The sequence below is a fragment of the Narcine bancroftii genome, chromosome 4, assembly GCF_036971445.1.
Source record: "Narcine bancroftii isolate sNarBan1 chromosome 4, sNarBan1.hap1, whole genome shotgun sequence".
Lineage (NCBI taxonomy): Eukaryota > Metazoa > Chordata > Chondrichthyes > Torpediniformes > Narcinidae > Narcine > Narcine bancroftii.
Window position 1 is genome coordinate 237,391,711 of NC_091472.1, and position 20,400 is coordinate 237,412,110.

Below are 20,400 nucleotides of genomic sequence, written 5' to 3' on the forward strand. Positions count from 1 at the left end.
ACACCGGGGCTAACTGACAGTGAGTAATATCTACACACCAGGGCTAACTGACAGTGAGTAATATCTACACACCAGGGCTAACTGACAGTGAGTAATATCTACACACCAGGGCTAACTGACAGTGAGTAACATCTACATAAAGGTGCTAACTGGCAGTGAGTAATATCTACACACTGAGGCTAACTGATAGTGAGTAATATCTACCCACCATGGCTAACTGACAGTGATTAACATCTACACACAGGTACTAACTGGCAGTGAGTAATATCTACACACTGGGGCTAACTGATAGTGAGTAATATCTACACACTGGGGATAACTGACAGTGAGTAATATCTACACACCACGGCTAACTGACAGTGAGTAATATCTATACAGCGGGGCTAACTGACAGTGAGTAATATCTACACACCGGCGCTAACTGACAGTGAGTAATATCTATACGCCAGGGCTAACTGACAGTGAGTAATACCTACACACCAGGGCTAACTGACAGTGAGTAATTTCTACAAACCAGGGCTAACTGACAGTGAGTAATATCTAAACAGTGGGGCTAACTGACAGTGAGTAATATCTACACACCGGGGCTAACTGACAGTCAGTAATATCTACACACCAGGGCTAACTGACAGTGAGTAATATCTACACACCAGGGCTAACTGACTGTGAGTAATATCTACACACCAGGGCTAACTGACAGTGAGTAATATCTACACAGTGGGGCTAACAGACAGTGAGTAATATCTACATACCGTGGTAACTGACAGTGAGTAATATCTACACACCAAGGCTAACTGACAGTGAGTAATATCTACAAACCGGGGCTAATTGACAGTGAGTAATATCTACACACTGGGGCTAACTGACAGTGAGTAATATCTACACACCGGGGCTAACTGACAGTGAGTAATATCTACACACCGGGGCTAACTGACAGTGAGTAATATCTACACACTGGGGCTAACTGACAGTGAGTAATATCTACACACCGGGGCTAACTGACAGTGAGTAATATCTACACACCGGGGCTGACTGACAGTGAGTAATATCTACACACTGGGGCTAACTTACAGTGAGTAATATCTACACACCGGGGCTAACTGACAGTGAGTAATATCTACACACCGGGGCTAACTGACAGTGAGTAATATCTACACACCGGGGCTAATTGACAGTGAGTAATATCCACACACTGGGGCTAACTGACAGTGAGTAATATCTACACACCGGGGCTAATTGACAGTGAGTAATATCTACACACTGGGGCTAACTGACAGTGAGTAATATCTACACACCGGGGCTAACTGACAGTGAGTAATATCTACACACCGGGGCTAACTGACAGTGAGTAATATCTACACACCAGGGCTAACTGACAGTGAGTAATATCTACACACTGGGGCTAACTGACAGTGAGTAATATCTACACACTGCGGCTAACTGACAGTGAGTAATATCTACACACCGGGGCTAACTGACAGTGAGTAATATCTACACACCGGGGCTGACTGACAGTGAGTAATATCTACACACTGGGTCTAACTTACAGTGAGTAATATCTACACACCAGGGCTAACTGACAGTGAGTAATATCTACACACCGGGGCTAACTGACAGTGAGTAATATCTACACACCGGGGCTAACTGACAGTGAGTAATATCTACACACTGGGGCTAACTGACAGTGAGTAATATCTACACGCTGGGGCTAACTGACAGTGAGTAATATCTACACACCGGGGCTAACTGACAGTGAGTAATATCTACACACCGGGGCTGACTGACAGTGAGTAATATCTACACACTGGGGCTAACTTACAGTGAGTAATATCTACACACCGGGGCTAACTGACAGTGTGTAATATCTACACACCAGGGCTAACTGACAGTGAGTAATATCTACACACCAGGGCTAACTGACAGTGAGTAATATCTACACTCCGGGGCTAACTGACAGTGAGTAATATCTACACACTGGGGCTAACTGACAGTGAGTAATATCTACACGCTGGGGCTAACTGACAGTGAGTAATATCTACACACCGGGGCTAACTGACAGTGAATAATATCTACACACCGGGGCTAACTGACAGTGAGTAATATCTACACACTGCGGCTAACTGACAGTGAGTAATATCTACACACTGCGGCTAACTGACAGTGAGTAATATCTACACACCAGGGCTAGCTGACTGTGAGTAATATCTACACACCAGGGCTAACTGACAGTGAGTAATATTTACACATCAGGGCTAACTGACAGTGAGTAATATCTACACACCAGGGCTAACTGACAGTGAGTAATATCTACACACCAGGGCTAACTGACAGTGAGTAATATCTACACACCGGGGCTAACTGACAGTGAGTAATATCTACACACCGGGGCTAACTGACAGTGAGTAATATCTACACACCGGGGCTAACTGACAGTGAGTAATATCTACACACCAGGGCTAACTGACAGTGAGTAATATCTACACACCAGGGCTAACTGACAGTGAGTAATATCTACACACCGGGGCTAACTGACAGTGAGTAATATCTACACACTGGGGCTAACTGACAGTGAATAATATCTGCACGCCGGGGCAAACTGACAGTGAGTAATATCTACACACCGGGGCTAACTGACAGTGAGTAATATCTACACACCAGGGCTAACTGACAGTGAGTAATATCTACACACCAGGGCTAACTGACAGTGAGTAACATCTACATAAAGGTGCTAACTGGCAGTGAGTAATATCTACACACCGGGGCTAACTGACAGTGAGTAATATCTACACACCAGGGCTAATTGACAGTGAGTAATATCTGCACACCGGGGCTAACTGACAGTGAGTAATATCTACACACCAGGGCTAACTGACAGTGAGTAATATCTACACACCAGGGCTAACTGACAGTGAGTAATATCTACACACCAGGGCTAACTGACAGTGAGTAACATCTACATAAAGGTGCTAACTGGCAGTGAGTAATATCTACACACTGAGGCTAACTGATAGTGAGTAATATCTACCCACCATGGCTAACTGACAGTGATTAACATCTACACACAGGTACTAACTGGCAGTGAGTAATATCTACACACTGGGGCTAACTGATAGTGAGTAATATCTACACACTGGGGATAACTGACAGTGAGTAATATCTACACACCACGGCTAACTGACAGTGAGTAATATCTATACAGCGGGGCTAACTGACAGTGAGTAATATCTACACACCGGCGCTAACTGACAGTGAGTAATATCTATACGCCAGGGCTAACTGACAGTGAGTAATACCTACACACCAGGGCTAACTGACAGTGAGTAATTTCTACAAACCAGGGCTAACTGACAGTGAGTAATATCTAAACAGTGGGGCTAACTGACAGTGAGTAATATCTACACACCGGGGCTAACTGACAGTCAGTAATATCTACACACCAGGGCTAACTGACAGTGAGTAATATCTACACACCAGGGCTAACTGACTGTGAGTAATATCTACACACCAGGGCTAACTGACAGTGAGTAATATCTACACAGTGGGGCTAACAGACAGTGAGTAATATCTACATACCGTGGTAACTGACAGTGAGTAATATCTACACACCAAGGCTAACTGACAGTGAGTAATATCTACAAACCGGGGCTAATTGACAGTGAGTAATATCTACACACTGGGGCTAACTGACAGTGAGTAATATCTACACACCGGGGCTAACTGACAGTGAGTAATATCTACACACCGGGGCTAACTGACAGTGAGTAATATCTACACACTGGGGCTAACTGACAGTGAGTAATATCTACACACCGGGGCTAACTGACAGTGAGTAATATCTACACACCGGGGCTGACTGACAGTGAGTAATATCTACACACTGGGGCTAACTTACAGTGAGTAATATCTACACACCGGGGCTAACTGACAGTGAGTAATATCTACACACCGGGGCTAACTGACAGTGAGTAATATCTACACACCGGGGCTAATTGACAGTGAGTAATATCCACACACTGGGGCTAACTGACAGTGAGTAATATCTACACACCGGGGCTAATTGACAGTGAGTAATATCTACACACTGGGGCTAACTGACAGTGAGTAATATCTACACACCGGGGCTAACTGACAGTGAGTAATATCTACACACCGGGGCTAACTGACAGTGAGTAATATCTACACACCAGGGCTAACTGACAGTGAGTAATATCTACACACTGGGGCTAACTGACAGTGAGTAATATCTACACACTGCGGCTAACTGACAGTGAGTAATATCTACACACCGGGGCTAACTGACAGTGAGTAATATCTACACACCGGGGCTGACTGACAGTGAGTAATATCTACACACTGGGTCTAACTTACAGTGAGTAATATCTACACACCGGGGCTAACTGACAGTGAGTAATATCTACACACCGGGGCTAACTGACAGTGAGTAATATCTACACACCGGGGCTAACTGACAGTGAGTAATATCTACACACTGGGGCTAACTGACAGTGAGTAATATCTACACGCTGGGGCTAACTGACAGTGAGTAATATCTACACACCGGGGCTAACTGACAGTGAGTAATATCTACACACCGGGGCTGACTGACAGTGAGTAATATCTACACACTGGGGCTAACTTACAGTGAGTAATATCTACACACCGGGGCTAACTGACAGTGTGTAATATCTACACACCAGGGCTAACTGACAGTGAGTAATATCTACACACCAGGGCTAACTGACAGTGAGTAATATCTACACTCCGGGGCTAACTGACAGTGAGTAATATCTACACACAGTGGCTAACTGTCAGTGAGTAATATCTACACACCAGGGCTAACTGACAGTGAGTAATATCTACACACCAGGGCTAACTGACAATGAGTAATATCTACATACTGGGGCTAACTTACAGTGAGTAATATCACACTCGGGCTAACTGACAGTGAGTAATATCTGCACACCGGGGCTAACTGACAGTGAGTAATATCTACACACCGGGGCTAACTGACAGTGAGTAATATCTACACACCGGGGCTAACTGACTGTGAGTAATATCTACACACCAGGGCTAACTGACAGTGAGTAATATCTACACACCAGGGCTAACTGACAGTGATTAATATCTACACAACAGGGCTAACTGACAGTGAGTAATATCTACACACCAGGGCTAACTGACAGTGAGTAATATCTACACACCGCGGCTAACTGACAGTGAGTAATATCTACACACTGCGGCTAACTGACAGTGAGTAATATCTACACACCAGGGCTAACTGACAATGATAATATCCACACACCGGGGCTAACTGACAGTGAGTAATATCTACACACCAGGGCTAACTGACAGTGAGTAATATCTACACACCGGGGCTAACTGACAGTGAGTAATATCTACACACTGGGGCTAACTGACAGTGAGTAATATCTACACACCAGGGCTAACTGACAGTGAGTAATATCTACACACCAGGGCTAACTGACAGTGAGTAATATCTACACACCAGGGCTAACTGACAGTGAGTAACATCTACATAAAGGTTCTAACTGGCAGTGAGTAATATCTACACACTGGGGCTAACTGATAGTGAGTAATATCTACACACTGGGGATAACTGACAGTGAGTAATATCTACACACCAGGGCTAACTGACAGTGAGTAATATCTATACAGCGGGGCTAACTGACAGTGAATAATATCTACACACCGGCGCTAACTGACAGTGAGTAATATCTATACGCCAGGGCTAACTGACAGTGAGTAATATCTACACACCAGGGCTAACTGACAGTGAGTAATTTCTACAAACCAGGGATAACTGACAGTGAGTAATATCTAAACAGTGGGGCTAACTGACAGTGAGTAATATCTACACACCGGGGCTAACTGACAGTCAGTAATATCTACACACCAGGGCTAACTGACAGTGAGTAATATCTACACACTGGGGCTAACTGACAGTGAGTAATATCTACACACCAGGGCTAACTGACAGTGAGTAATATCTACACACCAGGGCTAACTGACAGTGAGTAATATCTACACACCAGGGTTAACTGACAGTGAGTAATATCTGCACGCCGGGGCTAACTGACAGTGAGTAATATCTACACACCAGGGCTAACTGACAGTGAGTAATATCTACACACTGGGGCTAACTGACAGTGAGTAATATCAACACACCGGGGCTAACTGACAGTGAGTAATATCTACACACTGGGGCTAACTGACAGTGAGTAATATCTACACACCAGGGCTAACTGACAGTGAGTAATATCTACACACCAGGGCTAACTGACAGTGAGTAATATCTACACACTGGGGCTAACTGACTGTGAGTAATATCTACACACCAGGGCTAACTGACAGTGGGTAATATCTACACACTGGGGCTAAGTGACAGTGAGTAATATCATACTAGGGCTAACTGACAGTGAGTAATATCTACACACCGGGGCTAACTGACAGTGAGTAATATCTACACACCGGTGCTAACTGACAGTTAGTAATATCTACACACCGGGGCTAACTGACAGTGAGTAATATCTACACACCAGGGCTAACTGACAGTGAGTAATATCTACACACCAGGGCTAACTGACAGTGAGTAATATCTACACACCATGGCTAACTGACAGTGAGTAATATCTACACAACAGGGCTAACTGACAGTGAGTAATATCGACACACCGGGGCTAATTGACAGTGAGTAATATCTACACACTGGGGCTAACTGACAGTGAGTAATATCTACACTCCAGGGCTAACTGACAGTGAGTAATATCTACACACCGGGGCTAACTGACAGTGAGTAATATCTGCACGCCGGGGCTAACTGACAGTGAGTAATATCTACACACCGGGGCTAACTGACGGTGAGTAATATCTACACACCGGGGGTAACAGACAGTGAGTAATATCTACACACCGGGGCTAACTGACAGTGAGTAATATCTACACACCAGGGCTAACTGACAGTGAGTAATATCTACACACCAGGGCTAACTGACAGTGAGTAATATCTACACATCAGGGCTAACTAACAGTGAGTAATATCAACACATCGGGGCTAATTGACAGTGAGTAATATCTACACACTGGGGCTAACTGACAGTGAGTAATATCTACACACTGGGGCTAACTGACAGTGAGTAATATCTACACATCAGGGCTAACTGACAGTGAGTAATATCGACACATCGGGGCTAATTGACAGTGAGTAATATCTACACACTGGGGCTAACTGACAGTGAGTAATATCTACACACCAGGGCTAACTGACAGTGAGTAATATCTACAAACCAGGGCTAACTGACAGTGAGTAATATCTAAACACAGGGGCTAACTGACAGTGAGTAATATCTACACACCAGGGCTAACTGAGAGTGAGTAATATCTACACACCAGGGCTAACTGACAGTGAGTAATATCTACACACCAGGGCTAACTGTCAGTGAATAATATCTACACACCAGGGCTAACTGACAGTGAGTAGTATCTACACACCAGGGCTAACTGACAGTGAGTAATATCTACACACCAGGGCTAACTGACAGTGAGTAATATCTACACACCAGGGCTAACTGACAGTGAGTAATATCTACACACCAGGGCTAACTGACAGTGAGTAATATCGACACACCGGGGCTAATTGACAGTGAGTAATATCTACACACCGGGGATAACTGACAGTGAGTAATATCTACACACCGGGGCTAACTGACAGTGAAAATATCTACACACCAGGGCTAACTGACAGTGGGTAATATCTACACACTGGGGCTAACTGAAAGTGAGTAATATCCACACACCAGGGCTAACTGACAGTGGGTAATATCTACACACTGGGGTTAACTGACAGTGAGTAATATCTACACACCGGGGCTAACTGACTGTGAGTAATATCTACACACCAGGGCTAATTGACAGTGAGTAATATCTACACACCGGGGATAACTGACAGTGAGTAATATCTACACACCGGGGCTAACTGACAGTGAGTAATATCTACACACCAGGGCTAACTGACAGTGGGTAATATCTACACACTGGGGTTAACTGACAGTGAGTAATATCTACACACCGGGGCTAACTGACTGTGAGTAATATCTACACACCAGGGCTAACTGACAGTGAGTAATATCTACACACCAGGGCTAACTGACAGTGAGTAATATCTACACACCAGGGCTAACTGACAGTGAGTAATATCTACACAACAGGGCTAACTGACAGTGAGTAATATCGACACACCGGGGCTAAATGACAGTGAGTAATATCTACACACTGGGGCTAACTGACAGTTAGTAATATCTACACACCAGGGCTAACTGACAGTGAGTAATATCGACACACCGGGGCTAATTGACAGTGAGTAATATCTACACAACGGGGCTAACTGACAGTGAGTAATATCTACACACCGGGGCTAACTGACAGTGAGTAATATCTACACACCGGGGCTAACTGACACTGAGTAATATCTGCACACCGGGGCTAACTGACCGTGAGTAATATCTACACACCAGGGCTAACTGACAGTGAATAATATCTACACACCAGGGCTAACTGATAGTGAGTAATATCTACACATCAGGGCTAACTGACAGTGAGTAATATCGACACACCGGGGCTAATTGACAGTGAGTAATATCTACACACTGGGGCTAACTGACAGTGAATAATATCGACACACCGGGGCTAATTGACAGTGAGTAATATCTACACACCAGGGCTAACTGACAGTGAATAATATCGACACACCGGGGCTAATTGACAGTGAGTAATATCTACACACTGCGGCTAACTGACAGTGAGTAATATCTACACACCAGGGCTAACTGACAGTGAGTAATATCTACACACCGGGGCTAACTGACAGTGAGTAATATCTACACACCGGGGCTAACTGACAGTGAGTAATATCTGCACACCGGTGCTAACTGACAGTGAGTAATATCTACACACCGGGGCTAACTGACAGTGAGTAATATCTACACACCAGGGCTAACTGACAGTGAGTAATATCTACACACCAGGGCTAACTGACAGTGAGTAATATCTACACATCAGGGCTAACTGACAGTGAGTAATATCGACACACCGGGGCTAATTGACAGTGAGTAATATCTACACACTGGGGCTAACTGACAGTGAGTAATATCTACACACCAGGGCAAACTGACAGTGAATAATATCGACACACCGGGGCTAATTGACAGTGAGTAATATCTACACACTGGGGCTAACTGACAGTGAGTAATATCTACACACCAGGGCAAACTGACAGTGAGTAATATCTACACACCAGGGCAAACTGACAGTGAATAATATCGACACACCGGGGCTAACTGACAGTGAGTAATATCTACACACCAGGGCTAACTGACAGTGAGTAATATCTACACACCGGGGCTAACTGACAGTGAGTAATATCTACACACCAGGGCTAACTGACAGTGAGTAATATCTACACACCAGGGCTAACTGACAGTGAGTAATATCTACACACCAGGGCTAACTGACAGTGAGTAATATCTACACACCATGGCTAACTGACAGTGAGTAATATCTACACAACAGGGCTAACTGACAGTGAGTAATATCGACACACCGGGGCTAATTGACAGTGAGTAATATCTACACACTGGGGCTAACTGACAGTGAGTAATATCTACACTCCAGGGCTAACTGACAGTGAGTAATATCTACACACCGGGGCTAACTGACAGTGAGTAATATCTGCACGCCGGGGCTAACTGACAGTGAGTAATATCTACACACCGGGGCTAACTGACGGTGAGTAATATCTACACACCGGGGGTAACAGACAGTGAGTAATATCTACACACCGGGGCTAACTGACAGTGAGTAATATCTACACACCAGGGCTAACTGACAGTGAGTAATATCTACACACCAGGGCTAACTGACAGTGAGTAATATCTACACATCAGGGCTAACTGACAGTGAGTAATATCAACACATCGGGGCTAATTGACAGTGAGTAATATCTACACACTGGGGCTAACTGACAGTTAGTAATATCTACACACTGGGGCTAACTGACAGTGAGTAATATCTACACATCAGGGCTAACTGACAGTGAGTAATATCGACACATCGGGGCTAATTGACAGTGAGTAATATCTACACACTGGGGCTAACTGACAGTGAGTAATATCTACACACCAGGGCTAACTGACAGTGAGTAATATCTACAAACCAGGGCTAACTGACAGTGAGTAATATCTAAACACAGGGGCTAACTGACAGTGAGTAATATCTACACACCAGGGCTAACTGAGAGTGAGTAATATCTACACACCAGGGCTAACTGACAGTGAGTAATATCTACACACCAGGGCTAACTGTCAGTGAATAATATCTACACACCAGGGCTAACTGACAGTGAGTAGTATCTACACACCAGGGCTAACTGACAGTGAGTAATATCTACACACCAGGGCTAACTGACAGTGAGTAATATCTACACACCAGGGCTAACTGACAGTGAGTAATATCTACACACCAGGGCTAACTGACAGTGAGTAATATCGACACACCGGGGCTAATTGGCAGTGAGTAATATCTACACACCGGGGATAACTGACAGTGAGTAATATCTACACACCGGGGCTAACTGACAGTGAGTAATATCTACACACCAGGGCTAACTGACAGTGGGTAATATCTACACACTGGGGCTAACTGAAAGTGAGTAATATCTACACACCGGGGCTAACTGACAGTGAGTAATATCTACACACCGGGGCTAACTGACAGTGAGTAATATCTACACACCGGGGCTAACTGACTGTGAGTAATATCTACACACCGGGGCTAACTGACTGTGAGTAATATCTACACACCAGGGCTAACTGACAGTGAGTAATATCTACACACCAGGGCTAACTGACAGTGAGTAATATCTACACACCAGGGCTAACTGACAGTGAGTAATATCTACACAACAGGGCTAACTGACAGTGAGTAATATCGACACACCGGGGCTAAATGACAGTGAGTAATATCTACACACTGGGGCTAACTGACAGTTAGTAATATCTACACACCAGGGCTAACTGACAGTGAGTAATATCGACACACCGGGGCTAATTGACAGTGAGTAATATCTACACAACGGGGCTAACTGACAGTGAGTAATATCTACACACCGGGGCTAACTGACAGTGAGTAATATCTACACACCGGGGCTAACTGACACTGAGTAATATCTGCACACCGGGGCTAACTGACCGTGAGTAATATCTACACACCAGGGCTAACTGACAGTGAATAATATCTACACACCAGGGCTAACTGATAGTGAGTAATATCTACACATCAGGGCTAACTGACAGTGAGTAATATCGACACACCGGGGCTAATTGACAGTGAGTAATATCTACACACTGGGGCTAACTGACAGTGAATAATATCGACACACCGGGGCTAATTGACAGTGAGTAATATCTACACACCAGGGCTAACTGACAGTGAATAATATCGACACACCGGGGCTAATTGACAGTGAGTAATATCTACACACTGCGGCTAACTGACAGTGAGTAATATCTACACACCAGGGCTAACTGACAGTGAGTAATATCTACACACCGGGGCTAACTGACAGTGAGTAATATCTACACACCGGGGCTAACTGACAGTGAGTAATATCTGCACACCGGTGCTAACTGACAGTGAGTAATATCTACACACCAGGGCTAACTGACAGTGAGTAATATCTACACACCAGGGCTAACTGACAGTGAGTAATATCTACACACCAGGGCTAACTGACAGTGAGTAATATCTACACATCAGGGCTAACTGACAGTGAGTAATATCCACACACCGGGGCTAATTGACAGTGAGTAATATCTACACACTGGGGCTAACTGACAGTGAGTAATATCTACACACCAGGGCAAACTGACAGTGAATAATATCGACACACCGGGGCTAATTGACAGTGAGTAATATCTACACACTGGGGCTAACTGACAGTGAGTAATATCTACACACCAGGGCAAACTGACAGTGAGTAATATCTACACACCAGGGCAAACTGACAGTGAATAATATCGACACACCGGGGCTAACTGACAGTGAGTAATATCTACACACCAGGGCTAACTGACAGTGAGTAATATCTACACACCGGGGCTAACTGACAGTGAGTAATATCTACACACCAGGGCTAACTGACAGTGAGTAATATCTACACACCAGGGCTAACTGACAGTGAGTAATATCTACACATCAGGGCTAACTGACAGTGAGTAATATCGACACACCGGGGCTAATTGACAGTGAGTAATATCTACACACTGGGGCTAACTGACAGTGAGTAATATCTACACACCAGGGCAAACTGACAGTGAATAATATCTACACACCAGGGCTAACTGACAGTGAGTAATATCTACACACCAGGGCAAACTGACAGTGAATAATATCTACACACCAGGGCTAACTGACAGTGAGTAATATCGACACACCAGGGCAAACTGACAGTGAATAATATCTACACACCAGGGCTAACTGACAGTGAGTAATATCTACACACCAGGGCAAACTGACAGTGAATAATATCTACACACCAGGGCTAACTGACAGTGAGTAATATCTACACACCAGGGCAAACTGACAGTGAATAATATCTACACACCAGGGCTAACTGACAGTGAGTAATATCTACACACCAGGGCAAACTGACAGTGAATAATATCTACACACCAGGGCTAACTGACAGTGAGTAATATCTACACACCAGGGCAAACTGACAGTGAATAATATCTACACACCAGGGCTAACTGACAGTGAGTAATATCTACACACCAGGGCTAACTGACAGTGAGTAATATCTACACACCAGGGCTAACTGACAGTGAGTAATATCTACACACCGGGGCTAACTGACAGTGAGTAATATCTACACACTGCGGCTAACTGACAGTGAGTAATATCTACACACTGCGGCTAACTGACAGTGAGTAATATCTACACACTGCGGCTAACTGACAGTGAGTAATATCTACACACTGCGGCTAACTGACAGTGAGTAATATCTACACACCGGGGCTAACTGACAGTGAGTAATATCTACACACTGCGGCTAACTGACAGTGAGTAATATCTACACACTGCGGCTAACTGACAGTGAGTAATATCTACACACTGCGGCTAACTGACAGTGAGTAATATCTACACACTGCGGCTAACTGACAGTGAGTAATATCTACACACCGGGGCTAACTGACAGTGAGTAATATCTACACACTGCGGCTAACTGACAGTGAGTAATATCTACACACTGCGGCTAACTGACAGTGAGTAATATCTACACACTGCGGCTAACTGACAGTGAGTAATATCTACACACTGCGGCCAACTGACAGTGATAATATCTACACACCGGGGCTAACTGACAGTGAGTAATATCTACACACCGGGGCTAACTGACAGTGAGTAATATCTACACACTGCGGCTAACTGACAGTGAGTAATATCTACACACCGGGGCTAACTGACAGTGAGTAATATCTACACACTGCGGCTAACTGACAGTGAGTAATATCTACACACTGCGGCTAACTGACAGTGAGTAATATCTACACACTGCGGCTAACTGACAGTGAGTAATATCTACACACTGCGGCTAACTGACAGTGATAATATCTACACACCGGGGCTAACTGACAGTGAGTAATATCTACACACCGGGGCTAACTGACAGTGAGTAATATCTACACACTGCGGCTAACTGACAGTGAGTAATATCTACACACTGCGGCTAACTGACAGTGAGTAATATCTACACACTGCGGCTAACTGACAGTGAGTAATATCTACACACTGCGGCTAACTGACAGTGAGTAATATCTACACACCGGGGCTAACTGACAGTGAGTAATATCTACACACTGCGGCTAACTGACAGTGAGTAATATCTACACACTGCGGCTAACTGACAGTGAGTAATATCTACACACTGCGGCTAACTGACAGTGAGTAATATCTACACACTGCGGCTAACTGACAGTGAGTAATATCTACACACCGGGGCTAACTGACAGTGAGTAATATCTACACACCAGGGCTAACTGACAGTGAGTAATATCTACACACCAGGGCTAACTGACAGTGAGTAATATCTACACACCGGGGCTAACTGACAGTGAGTAATATCTACACACTGGGGCTAACTGACAGTGAGTAATATCTGCACACCGGGGCTAATTGACAGTGAGTAATATCTACACACCAGGGCTAACTGACAGTGAGTAATATCTACACACCAGGGCTAACTGACAGTGAGTAATATCTACACACCAGGGCTAACTGACAGTGAGTAATATCTACACACCAGGGCTAACTGACAGTGATTAACATCTACACACAGGTACTAACTGGCAGTGAGTAATATCTACACACCAGGGCTAACTGACAGTGAGTAATATCTACACACCAGGGCTAACTGACAGTGAGTAATATCTACACACCAGGGCTAACTGACAGTGAGTAACATCTACATAAAGGTGCTAACTGGCAGTGAGTAATATCTACACACTGGGGCTAACTGATAGTGAGTAATATCTACACACTGGGGATAACTGACAGTGAGTAATATCTACACACCACGGCTAACTGACAGTGAGTAATATCTATACAGCGGGGCTAACTGACAGTGAGTAATATCTACACACCGGCGCTAACTGACAGTGAGTAATATCTATACGCCAGGGCTAACTGACAGTGAGTAATATCTACACACCAGGGCTAACTGACAGTGAGTAATTTCTACAAACCAGGGCTAACTGACAGTGAGTAATATCTCAACAGTGTGGCTAACTGACAGTGAGTAATATCTACACACCGGGGCTAACTGACAGTCAGTAATATCTACACACCAGGGCTAACTGACAGTGAGTAATATCTACACACCAGGGCTAACTGACAGTAATATCTACACACCAGGGCTAACTGACAGTGAGTAATATCTACACAGTGGGGCTAACAGACAGTGAGTAATATCTACATACCGTGGTAACTGACAGTGAGTAATATCTACACACCGGGGCTAACTGACAGTGAGTAATATCTACACACCGGGGCTAATTGACAGTGAGTAATATCTACACACTGGGGCTAACTGACAGTGAGTAATATCTACACACCGGGGCTAACTGACAGTGAGTAATATCTACACACCGGGGCTAACTGACAGTGAGTAATATCTACACACCGGGGCTAACTGACAGTGAGTAATATCTACACACTGGGGCTAACTGACAGTGAGTAATATCTACACACTGGGGCTAACTGACAGTGAGTAATATCTACACACCGGGGCTAACTGACAGTGAGTAATATCTACACACCGGGGCTGACTGACAGTGAGTAATATCTACACACTGGGGCTAACTTACAGTGAGTAATATCTACACACCGGGGCTAACTGACAGTGAGTAATATTTACACACCGGGGCTAACTGACAGTGAGTAATATCTACACACCGGGGCTAATTGACAGTGAGTAATATCTACACACTGGGGCTAACTGACAGTGAGTAATATCTACACACCGGGGCTAATTGACAGTGAGTAATATCTACACACTGGGGCTAACTGACAGTGAGTAATATCTACACACCGGGGCTAACTGACAGTGAGTAATATCTACACACCGGGGCTAACTGACAGTGAGTAATATCTACACACCGGGGCTAACTGACAGTGAGTAATATCTACACACTGGGGCTAACTGACAGTGAGTAATATCTACACACTGCGGCTAACTGACAGTGAGTAATATCTACACACCGGGGCTAACTGACAGTGAGTAATATCTACACACCGGGGCTGACTGACAGTGAGTAATATCTACACACTGGGTCTAACTTACAGTGAGTAATATCTACACACCGGGGCTAACTGACAGTGAGTAATATCTACACACCGGGGCTAACTGACAGTGAGTAATATCTACACACCGGGGCTAACTGACAGTGAGTAATATCTACACACTGGGGCTAACTGACAGTGAGTAATATCTACACACTGGGGCTAACTGACAGTGAGTAATATCTACACACCGGGGCTAACTGACAGTGAGTAATATCTACACACCGGGGCTGACTGACAGTGAGTAATATCTACACACTGGGGCTAACTTACAGTGAGTAATATCTACACACCGGGGCTAACTGACAGTGTGTAATATCTACACACCAGGGCTAACTGACAGTGAGTAATATCTACACACCAGGGCTAACTGACAGTGAGTAATATCTACACACCGGGGCTAACTGACAGTGAGTAATATCTACACACAGTGGCTAACTGTCAGTGAGTAATATCTACACACCAGGGCTAACTGACAGTGAGTAATATCTACACACCAGGGCTAACTGACAATGAGTAATATCTATACAATGGGGCTAACTGACAGTGAGTAATATGTACACACTGGGGCTAACTGACAGTGAGTAATATCTACACACTGGGGCTAATTTACAGTGAGTAATATCTACACACCGGGGCTAACTGACAGTGAGTAATATCTACACACCAGGGCTAATTGACAGTGAGTAATGTCTACACACCGGGGCTAACTGACAGTGAGTAATATCTACACACCAGGGCTAACTGACAGTGAGTAATATCTACACACTGGGGCTAACTGACAGTGGGTAATATCTACACACCGGGGATAACTGACAGTGAGTAATATCACACTCGGGCTAACTGACAGTGAGTAATATCTGCACACCGGGGCTAACTGACAGTGAGTAATATCTACACACCGGGGCTAACTGACAGTGAGTAATATCTACACACCGGGGCTAACTGACTGTGAGTAATATCTACACACCAGGGCTAACTGACAGTGAGTAATATCTACACACCAGGGCTAACTGACAGTGAGTAATATCTACACAACAGGGCTAACTGACAGTGAGTAATATCTACACACCAGGGCTAACTGACAGTGAGTAATATCTACACACCGGGGCTAACTGACAGTGAGTAATATCTACACACTGCGGCTTACTGACAGTGAGTAATATCTACACACCAGGGCTAACTGACAATGATAATATCCACACACCGGGGCTAACTGACAGTGAGTAATATCTACACACCAGGGCTAACTGACAGTGAGTAATATCTACACACCGGGGCTAACTGACAGTGAGTAATATCTACACACTGGGGCTAACTGACAGTGAGTAATATCTGCACACCGGGGCTAACTGACAGTGAGTAATATCTACACACCAGGGCTAACTGACAGTGAGTAACATCTACATAAAGGTGCTAACTGGCAGTGAGTAATATCTACACACTGAGGCTAACTGATAGTGAGTAATATCTACACACCATGGCTAACTGACAGTGATTAACATCTACACACAGGTACTAACTGGCAGTGAGTAATATCTACACACTGGGGCTAACTGATAGTGAGTAATATCTACACACTGGGGATAACTGACAGTGAGTAATATCTACACACCAGGGCTAACTGACAGTGAGTAATATCTATACAGCGGGGCTAACTGACAGTGAATAATATCTACACACCGGCGCTAACTGACAGTGAGTAATATCTATACGCCAGGGCTAACTGACAGTGAGTAATATCTACACACCAGGGCTAACTGACAGTGAGTAATTTCTACAAACCAGGGCTAACTGACAGTGAGTAATATCTAAACAGTGGGGATAACTGACAGTGAGTAATATCTACACACCGGGGCTAATTGACAGTGAGTAATATCTACACACTGGGGCTAACTGACAGTGAGTAATATCTACACACCGGGGCTAATTGACAGTGAGTAATATCTACACACTGGGGCTAACTGACAGTGAGTAATATCTACACACCGGGGCTAACTGACAGTGAGTAATATCTACACACCGGGGCTAACTGACAGTGAGTAATATCTACACACCGGGGCTAACTGACAGTGAGTAATATCTACACACTGGGGCTAACTGACAGTGAGTAATATCTACACACTGCGGCTAACTGACAGTGAGTAATATCTACACACCGGGGCTAACTGACAGTGAGTAATATCTACACACCGGGGCTGACTGACAGTGAGTAATATCTACACACTGGGTCTAACTTACAGTGAGTAATATCTACACACCGGGGCTAACTGACAGTGAGTAATATCTACACACCGGGGCTAACTGACAGTGAGTAATATCTACACACCGGGGCTAACTGACAGTGAGTAATATCTACACACTGGGGCTAACTGACAGTGAGTAATATCTACACACTGGGGCTAACTGACAGTGAGTAATATCTACACACCGGGGCTAACTGACAGTGAGTAATATCTACACACCGGGGCTGACTGACAGTGAGTAATATCTACACACTGGGGCTAACTTACAGTGAGTAATATCTACACACCAGGGCTAACTGACAGTGAGTAATATCTACACACCAGGGCTAACTGACAGTGAGTAATATCTACACACCGGGGCTAACTGACAGTGAGTAATATCTACACACAGTGGCTAACTGTCAGTGAGTAATATCTACACACCAGGGCTAACTGACAGTGAGTAATATCTACACACCAGGGCTAACTGACAATGAGTAATATCTATACAATGGGGCTAACTGACAGTGAGTAATATGTACACACTGGGGCTAACTGACAGTGAGTAATATCTACACGCGGGGTCTAACTGATATTAATATTTACACGCTGAGAACAACCTAAAGTGACTAACATATACACATTGGGACTAATTTATAGAGATTAACATCCACACACTGAGACCATCTTACAGTGACTCTACACACCAGGATCAACCTACTGTGATGAACACCTACATATTAGAATCAATTTAGTGACTAATTAACCAACCAACATACACATCTTTCGAAGTAGGAAGAAACTAGAGCATCTGGGGTAAACCCAAGAGGTCACAGGGAGAAGGAGCAAACTCCACATTGAGAACACCAGAGGTCCCTGATCACTGGGCATGTGAGGCAATATTAGCGGTACTCTATATCTGTGCCACCATACACCCCACAGCAGCAGTAGTTATTTTGAACATCGTTGAGTGTCAGTGTTAAGAAATTAACCCTTAGAATATTTTAAGCACAAGCTTGTATCTCTGCAGCATAAATAAATAAAAATTAGAGTGACATGATTTTCTTATCTTTTTGAACTTACCCTGCGACCTCGGTTTCCTTTCATACCCTTTCTTCCTGGCTCACCTTTGATTCCAAAATTCCCCTGTTCCAGGAATGTAATATTTAGTTAAAGGGCTTCAAATAATGCCAGATAAATCATAAGGAAAAATGGTTAACAGGACGTTAATTGTTCATTTTACCTTAAATCCCAGGGGCCCCAGTGGACCTCGCTCGCCCTATGAAGCAAAGTACATAATGAAAGATGCATTAGCACATAGAATCGTTATCTCCTTGCAACCTCTGCATCCTATGTAGGTGCTGATTTGTGCTAAGATACCATCCAATTAATACATCTGACCTTCTGTACCCTATCTAAGGAGGACAGTTGGCTCCTGTGCTGTGTCGAATCAAATTACCTGCATTCAGTGCTTTCTTACCTTTTAGAATTGGGGAAGGGTGTGGAACCAGGATAGAGGAGAGATAAAGTTGATGATCACGAGTTAATATATCTCCCTTGCCTCAGATACTCGGCTGAGGTGAACTAACTTAATGTGGGCTTTTCATAAATGTGGAATGGATCTCTTCTGAACAGCTGAGTACACTGTTGAACTTGCTAGTCAGTTATTATTTATAATTATTTAGCCATTTGATAATTGTAGAAGTTTCTAAGTTTTAGAGACCTAGAGTGAAACTGCACAGAAGTTCAATAATTTTCTCCATCTATGTAAATCTAATTTTCCCTTATTAGATCTATATCTTTTTGGGCCTGTTTAAATGCCTGTCTAAATCCCTCTTCAACCGAGTGATTGTTTCTAATTCTTCACCTCCTCTGGCAGCGTGTTCCAAGGTTATCAAAACTCTCCCTTTTACACACACAAAAAATGCGTTCTCCTCAGATCCCCTCAAAAATTCATTTTTCTCAGCTTAAACCTCTTGTTTTTGATACCCCATACAGTGGCAAAACAATTCTGACCACCTACCCTGCCTTTGCCTCAGTGTTATAAATCTCTAACTGCCTCTTGCCAGCCTCCTTCATTTCAGGGGAACCAAGCTCAGCCGATCCAATCTCTTTCCCAAACTAAAGTCCTCCTGACCAGGCAATATCCTGGTGAATTTCCTCTGTTCTCTTACTTGATACAATCACTTCCTTCATATAATATGGAGACCAGAACTGTACACAATACTCCAAAGGTGGCCAAAACAGCATATGATTTCTCAAA

The 20,400-nt window shown here is 44.1% G+C and overlaps 1 protein-coding gene across 8 annotated transcripts in view; it reads right to left on the minus strand.

Annotated features, from left to right (window-relative positions):
* The window catches only part of LOC138761742 (collagen alpha-3(VI) chain-like), a 380,600-nt gene that overhangs the window by 228,416 nt on the left and 131,784 nt on the right, over window positions 1-20,400 (minus strand). For all 8 annotated transcript variants that reach the window (XM_069934408.1, XM_069934409.1, XM_069934410.1 and 5 more), the window contains 2 exons: window positions 19,381-19,416; window positions 19,221-19,283 (listed from right to left, as the gene is read on the minus strand). In XM_069934408.1, coding sequence (XP_069790509.1) covers window positions 19,221-19,283; window positions 19,381-19,416 — 99 coding nt within the window. The remainder of the gene's footprint in view (window positions 1-19,220; window positions 19,284-19,380; window positions 19,417-20,400) is intronic.